Below are 8,255 nucleotides of genomic sequence, written 5' to 3'. Positions count from 1 at the left end.
TAAATTCCCGTAATATTCATATAAGATATTAAGGAAATCGAATTATTTCCGTCCTACCATAACTCAAAACACGGAAATCTTTCTTCTGCAGGAGGAAACCACTTGGGAATAGACGCAGCAGGTGTTGCGCCTCTTCCAAGAGACGCAGTGGCTGCTGCGCCTCATCCCAGGCCCTTTTCTGCATGTTTCTCGTATCTTTTTTCATATCTTTCCGAGATTCACTTCCAAAGAGTCTCCGAAACCCTAATTCCGTCACGTGATTAGTATAAATAGGAGCCTTCGCTCCTCATATTTCTCACGCGAGTGTCCGCCCTTCTCTTCTCCCTTTGCATTCTAGACTTTGTTCTTACTTTTGGCGTCTACGTGCTTGAACTTTCGACCACGTAAGCTCGGATCCTTCTGAGTACCAGCCTCCTCGTTGCATGACCGACCAATTTGACCAACTACACATCAATCAACCTAATTAATTAATCGTTTTCCTCTTACGAGGGCACTTTCTTTGCATTCGCGTCGAGCATCACTAATCGATATCTTAGTCCTTCTAGTTTCGTCAACATGTAAGTCTGAGGGTGTAATCTCTCTTTTAGTTATTGTATTTTAATTATTGTACCACAATTGTAAGATTTATGTCGAAAACACCATTAAAACCGATTTCTAAAACCGTGCTTTAAAACTCTTTTTTTACGGATTTCCAGTAGACAGACATCGAGAAAAGGCGCAAGAATCGCTGCGCCTATTCAAGGAGCGCAGCACTCGCTGCGCCCTTCGTGAGGCCGCCGCATGTTCTGCTTCTTTTCTTCTTCCTCCGTCCTCTGTAATTCGTGCTTGTTTGTTTCCCTTTGTTTATTTCGTTGATTCTTCATTACAATAGCATAATAATTCACATGTATATCATTAATCATCATCATTAACGTGCTTTAATCATCATAAGTCCGACTTAAATCCCGAATAATCCAATATTTGCTGGTTTTCGTCATTAAATTCAATTCCGGGTTGTAGAGATTCAATTTGTTCCTATTGAGTTTCTGGAATTCGTCTTTGATATAGTTTTTATCTGCTTATTCATGTGTTCGTCGCATATTTGTCATCAATCCATCGTATCTAACGTAGTTAATCGATTTAATTCGTAGGACTCATTAATATTTTTCTCACCCCGTAATTAATCCATCTTATGTCAATTCGTTTAATTCCGTCTTATTCATGTTTTACTGTTTTTATGACCCATTCATATGTTAAATAACATGTTAATCACTTTCATCCGAGTAAATAATTTAATTGATCATTAAAATCATCCATTGACATTAACGGCTTGCAATTACGGCTTCACGGCTTCGGACGGGTAAGGCCAAAAGGAACAGACGCAGCGTCGTCTGCGCGCTATTCAAAAGACGCGGCTTCGCTGCGCTTTGTTGGGCCGAGTTCGTCTCAACTCCGTTTCTGCCTTGACTTAGTTTAATTAACGTACGTATTAATTAACTATTAACCGTAATATCGCTAATTCTTGTTCGTTAATTTATTCTTTTATCTTTTTTTCTCCAATTATCCGTTTTAAAGGTATTTTCGACATAAATCGCCTATCCCAATGTAATTATTGTAATTTTCATTATTGTAATTTATAATTATCGTATTTCTTTTATTGCTTGTATGTTTCACATGTAAATGAGCATTAAATCCTACTTCGACCAAATTGTATGCTAATTACGTGTCAACCGACTTAGTTAATTTTCACATTTTAGGATTAATCTATGGATGTTGCATTGCATGCATATAGCCGACGATATATCAAGTACGAATAACTTCCCTAATCATTAGTAGAGGCTGCTATCGAGGCGGGCGGGATTAGGTGTTCGATCAAAAGAGCTTCCTAATACGTACCCTCACCCCTTACTCCAGATATCTGTGAACACCCGTGTTCATTGGCATCCACGAGAGTCATTCTAGACATAGAATGCTAAGGGTAACGATTGCTTAGTGTTCATGTCTCTACTTTGTGTCTTGACATGACACGAGGTATTCGAACGGTTCCAATTTCCCATAAAAATTGGTGGCGACTCCATACAAAAATGCAAACGCTTGTTTCCCAAGCGCCCCCGTGGCCCCCCGCTGTCCACAAGTCCAAGGACCGGCCGTCGGTGCCCTGGCTGGGAGTACGAGCCTATTTCGAAATTTTTTCAAAAACATCAGAGAACTCCCAGCCGGTCCATGGACCGGCCGCCGGTGCCCCGGTTGGGAGTACATGTATAAGTTCAATTCCTCACAAAGGTAGTCCCGGTCGGTGGGCCGGCTGCCGGCCTGCCGGTAGTGAACTGCATCTCCTCTATTTTATGCGTTTTTTCCTCATTGGGGGTGTTCCCAGCCGGTGGACCGGCTGCTGGCCTACCGGCTCACACCCCCTTTTTCTCCTTTTTCACAAATTTCACTAAGTACCTGCACTCCCAGCCGGTGGACCGGCCTACCGGCTAGAAGACACCTCTCCTTAATTCTCAATTTTTTCATCAAAACTTCAAGGAACTTCCCAGCCGGTCCAGGGACCGGCTACCGGTACCCCGGCTGGGAATACACTTACTCACATTTTCTTCGATTTGCCCCTAGTTTCAAATCACTTTTTCAATCAACCCCGAATTGCGTGTTTCCATCTTTCTAAGCCGACTCATTAAGTCGGGAAGTGGCCAATTGAAGGTTATACACTTGTTCTTCATCAAATCCCAATTTTCTTCACAATGACATTCCATCTTCAATCAAATAGCCAAGTACAATTGTTCCAAAATTCTCATGACCTATCTATATGCATGCTATATACAAATGGTGGTTCTTGTGGGACTCCACCAAACCATTTATTTTTCAAGTTTGAGATTACTCATCCCCCAAGGACGGGGGGGGGCTTCCAATTCAAGTTCACCTCGGGTCTCGATGGGTTGACCCTCATAAAAGTATTTCACTCGGTGTCCAGTTACCTTGAAGCACTCACCGTTTCTATTCTTCAATTCAAATGAGCCATAGGGGAACACGGTCACCACCTCAAAGGGTCCCGACCATCGGGACCTTAACTTCCCGGGAAACAATTGGAACCGGAAGTTGAAGAGTAGGACCTTGTCTCCTACGATGATTTCCTTTCTTGTTATCTTGGAATCGTGTCATTGCTTAGTCCGCTCCTCGTAGAGTTTAGCATTCTCATAAGCATCCATCCTCAACTCATCAAGCTCATTATGTTGAAAGAACCGCTTGTTCCCCGCGGCATCTAAATCATAGTTGAGCTCCTTGAGAGCCCATCTTGCCCGGTATTCCAACTCAAGAGGTAGATGAAAAGACTTGCCAAAGACCAAACGATAGGGAGTGGTGCCTATCTGGGTCTTGTAAGCGGTCCATAAAGCCCATAGAACATCAATGAGTTTGGTGCTCCAATCTTTTCTAAACTTGTTCACAACCCGCTCCAAGATAGCCTTAATTTGCCGATTTGATACCTCCACGTGCTCATTGGCTTGGGGGTGGTAGGAAAAAGCTACTTTATGTCGGACACCATATTTCTTGAGTAAAGCATAGATGGTGCGGTTGATGAAGTGTGACCCACCATCACTTATGAGGGATCGCGGTACTCCGAAGCGGGGGAAAATGTACTCCTTGAATAGCTTGGTCACCACTCGTGAATCATTGGTAGGGGCGGCTATTGCTTCTATCCACTTGGACACGTAATCCACCGCAACCAAATTTATTGTTGTCAAATGATGATGGAAATGGTCCCATAAAATCCACACCCCATACATCAAAGAGTTCTACTTCCAAGATACTGTTTAAAGGCATCTTATCACGCCTTCCAATGTTGTCTCTTCTTCGGCAAGAATTACATAAATGAACCATGACATAAGCATCCTTGAATAGGGAGGGCCAATACAATCCACAATGAAGAACCCGAGCTTGGGTCCTAGAGGTGGATAAATGCCCTCCATATGTTGTAGCATGGCAAGCTTGAAGGATCGCTTGACCTTCTTCATGAGTGACACATCTTCTATAAATCCCGTCATTGCATCTTCTATATAGGAAAGGGTCTTCCCACATATATCTCCTAGACTCATATCTCAACTTCTTTCTAGCTTGGTTGTCAAATTCCTACGGGATAAAGTTGGAGCTCAAATAGTTAGCAATATCCGCATACCAAGGGTCGGAGTGCGTGATAGCTAAGATAGAGTCAACGGGCAACCACTCGATCATCAATGGGAATCCTATCATCAACATCCCCCCGGGCTTCTCTAGTCAACCTTGATAGGTGATCCGCAATAAGATTCTCGGATCCTGGTTTATCCTTGATTGTGACATCGAACTCCAGCAATAACAATACCCAACGGATCAATCTCGATTTAGCATCCTTCTTGACCATAAGTTGCTTGATGGCGGTGTAATCCGTTTAGAAAATGACTTTAGAACATAAGAGGTAAGGTCGGAACTTCTCAAAGGCGTACACCACCGCCAACATCTCTTTCTCCACGGTGGTGTAATTGCATTAAGCATTGTCTAAGGTCTTGCTTATGTATACTATCACATGGAACTTCTTGTCTTGTCTTTTACCCAAGACGGCCCCCAATGCGAAGTCACTTGCATCACACATCAATTTGAAGGGGAGGCTCCCAATTGGGTAGCTGCACAATTGGAGCTGATATCAAGGCTTACTTGAGCCTACAAAAACTTTCAACACAAGATTGATCAGATATAAAGGGAGTGTCCTTAGCCAAAAGTGAGGTGAGGAGTTTAGCAATTTTTGAGACATCTTTGATAAACCGTTGATAAAACCCGCATGGCGTAAGAAACGCCTCACACCCTTAACATTTTTGGGTGGGGGAAGTTTATCAATCACCTCAACCTTTACTTTGTCCACTTGGATCCCTTACTTAGAAATAACATGCCCTAGAACTACTCCATTTTGCACCATGAAATGGCACTTCTCCCAATTCAATTTCAAATTATATCGGATGCATGTTTGGAGCATGAGGAAGAGATTATTTAGGCAATAATCAAATGAGGTGCTATGGACACTAAAATCATCCATGAAAACCTCCACAGACTTCTCAATATACTCGGAAAAGATAGACATCATGGCCCGTTGAAATGTCCCGGAAGCATTGCAAAGGCCAAACGGCATTCTCCGATATGCGAAGACTCCGTAAGGACAAGTAAAGGTAGTCTTTGCTTGATCATCCGGGTGAATGGGTATTTGGAAGAACCCGGAGTACCCGTCAAGAAAACAAAAATACTCATGGTTTGCAAGTCTCTCGAGCATTTGGTCAATGAATGGTAAGGGGAAGTGATCTTTGATTGAGGTGGCATTAAGCTTCCTATAATCAATGCACATTCTCCATCCCATTACCGGTCGGGTAGAGATGAGTTCGCCGTCCTCATTCTCAACCACGGTCATACCGCCCTTTTGGGGACGATTTGAACTGGGCTAACCCAATCGCTTCCCGAGATGGAGTAGATAATTCCGGCCTCAAGCAACTTATCAACTTCCTTCCTTATCATCTCCTTCAATTTCTCATTTAACCTCCTCATAGGTTGGGCGAAAGGAGTGAATCCATCCTCAAGTGTGATGTGGTGCATGCACACTCGGGGATCGATTCCCGTGAGGTCATCAAGGCTATACCCAATGGCTTTCTTATTTTCTTTAAGAACTTTCAAGAGTTTTTCTTTTTGGGAAGCCATTAGGTCCGCATTGGTTATCACGGGGAAGGAGTGTGCCTCATCGAGATAGGTATACTCAAGGGAAGGGGGGTAAAGGTTTAAGGTCTACCTTGGGAGGGTTCTTACCCTCAACTTCATCAATGATAGGTGGTAGAGCTTCATAATCCTCCTCCAAATGCTCCCCCGAGCACTTATCCTTAGCTTCTTCAATAGCTTCTTCCAACATGTCTATGGAGTAAAGACTTTCAAACATAGGTTGTGACATGGCTCCGGTCAAAGAGAATTCAACTACATTCCCTCCTACCTTGAAGGCGAGTTTCCCCTCCTTGACACTAATATTAACATCTTCGGTTGCTAGGAAAGGTCTTCCTAGTATAATCGACATTTGTTGATCCTCCGGAATGTCAAGCACTACGAAATCCGTCGGGATGTACAAGTTGCCAACCTTAACCGGCATGTCCTCAATCACACCCATTGGTCTTTGTACCGATCTATTAGCTAGTTGTAATGTCATGGAGGTAAGAATCATGTCATGTAATCCCACTTTCCTCGCAATGGGAAGAGGTAGTATGCTAACACTAGCAGCAAGATCACAAAGTGCCTTCTTAATGCTTACATTACCCACCGTGCAAGGGATGGAAAAACTACCTGGATCTTGTAGTTTGTCCGGCATGGGATTGAGTAAGATTGCACTACATTCCCCTTTAAGAGAAACTAGTCCATCTTCTCCAATGCTTCTCTTCTTGGTCAACACATCCTTCAAGAATTTTGTGTAGAGCGGCATTTGTGTCACTACCTCGGTGAAAGGTAATAAAACTTCAAGCTTCTTCAACATGTCCAAAAATTTGGAGAACTTTCTCTCCTCATTCATGGCTCTACTTCTATTAGGAAATGGGATTTTAGGGTTAACGGCCTTTTCGGGAGTTGAGGCTTGCTTGGTGTTAGCTACTTCATTTGTTTCTTTTCCTTTCCCTTGGTCTCTTTCAACCACTCTTTATTTGTCTCTTTCAACCACTATTTCCTCCAAAACAAAGTTCTCATCATCTTCAACATAGTCACTCACCTTCCTGTTCTTAGTGTTGTCCACTCTACTTGTTGGTGAGGAAGGTGGACTCTCTTCGCCATCCTTCATCACATCATCTCTCATTCTCTTCGCTTCGTAGTCCTTGTAAGGGTCCTCCAAGTCTTTCCCACTCCTCAAGGTCACCACATGAGCTTGTTGATATGGTGGTGGTCTATTCCTAGGATGAGAGCCTTGAGGAGGCAATGAGTGTGGAGCTCTTTGTGAAGAGGAGGGGCTTTGGTTGGCAATATATGAATCAAATGTCCTTCGATGTGCTTGGACATTTGAAAGTTTGGTCTTCAAACTTTTGAATTGATTGTCAACCATGGTATCCATTTCCCTTAACAATTTTTCAAGTGAGGGTGTAGGGTTGGGTGGTTCTATGTATTGTTATTGATTTTGTGGAGGTTGGTAGGAATTTTGTTGTTGTTGATACCCTTGTTGGTATCCTTGTTGTTGGTTGAATGGTTGTTGAGATGGTTGGTGTTATTGATAGCCTTGTTGTTGGTATGGAGAGTTTTGGTTTTGGTTTTGATTGTGGTAGTTGTCTTTTTGATGAGGAGGAAGTAGTTTAGGTTGTCATGTTGTCTTTGGCCTCGGTAGTTGGAGCCTTGGCCTTGGTGTTGATTGTATTTCCTAAAATGATCGGGCTTGGGTGGAGGCATGTATTGAGGTTGTTGATATTTGGGGTCCAATGGTTGCCCCGCATATGAAAGCTTTGGGTCTTGATTAGGGAAGGCACGGTAGAATGTCTCATGACGTTGGTAGGAGACCATCGGTGCACCTTGCTCTTGAAGAGCAAAGCACTCTTGTTGATCTTCTTGTGGAATAGATGAACAATACACAATGGTGTGCTCACACCGCCACAATAATCGCAAAACATTTGAGGAGGATAGTGCATAGGTGGAGACATAGTTTCTTGGACGTAATAGACCTTGGAATGGCTAGGTCTACCTTCATTGGCATACTTTGAACCCCATGCTTCTTTGCCATTTTGAACTCTTCAAATTCCTTTATTAGAGTATCCAATTTTGCTTTGTACTCCATCTCTATCTTGGACGGTCCTTCACTTTTGTAATCCACATCTCTAGCATAACTACTCTCCATCTCGGAAATGTTTTGAATCATTTCCGTGATTTGAGCGTTATTCATACTATCAAAATTTCCACCGGATGCCACCACGATCATGTGCCGGAACCTTTGCTCGAGAATTTGGAAAGAGGTTTGGGTGGTCATCTATTTTGGAATACCATGGTGTGTACAAGATGCGAGGAGATCTCTAAAACGTTCCCAAGCTTCACTTAGAGTTTCCATGGGTCTTTATTTGAAGGTTTGAATCTCATGGCGAATCCTTGCGGTCTTAGATGGTGAGTAGAACTTGTTGATGAAAGCCTTGGATAAAGCCTTCCAAGTGGTTAATGTACCCGGCTCATGAGAGTTCAACCACTTCTTGGCGTTGTCTTTCAAGGTGATAGGGAAGAGCATTAAGAGCATTTGCTCTTCGGTTACACCGTTGTGCTTGATA

The 8,255-nt window shown here is 43.0% G+C and overlaps 1 protein-coding gene across 1 annotated transcript; it reads right to left on the bottom strand.

The window, feature by feature from the left end:
• Positions 1-5,743: 5,743 nt before the first annotated feature.
• Positions 5,744-6,538, bottom strand: LOC141630287 (uncharacterized). Its single transcript, XM_074443128.1, has one exon. It carries the CDS (start codon positions 6,536-6,538, stop codon positions 5,744-5,746), a length of 795 nt encoding a protein of 264 aa, XP_074299229.1.
• Positions 6,539-8,255: the final 1,717 nt, after the last annotated feature.

Source organism: Silene latifolia, chromosome Y (genome assembly GCF_048544455.1).
Source record: "Silene latifolia isolate original U9 population chromosome Y, ASM4854445v1, whole genome shotgun sequence".
NCBI lineage: Eukaryota > Viridiplantae > Streptophyta > Magnoliopsida > Caryophyllales > Caryophyllaceae > Silene > Silene latifolia.
This window is presented reverse-complemented; position numbering and strand designations above follow the sequence as displayed.

What these genes read in the sequence shown, in the direction of transcription:
- LOC141630287 (XM_074443128.1), bottom strand. Translation starts at nt 6,538, where the DNA reads ATGAATGAGGAGAGAAAGTTCTCCAAATTTTTGGACATGTTGAAGAAG.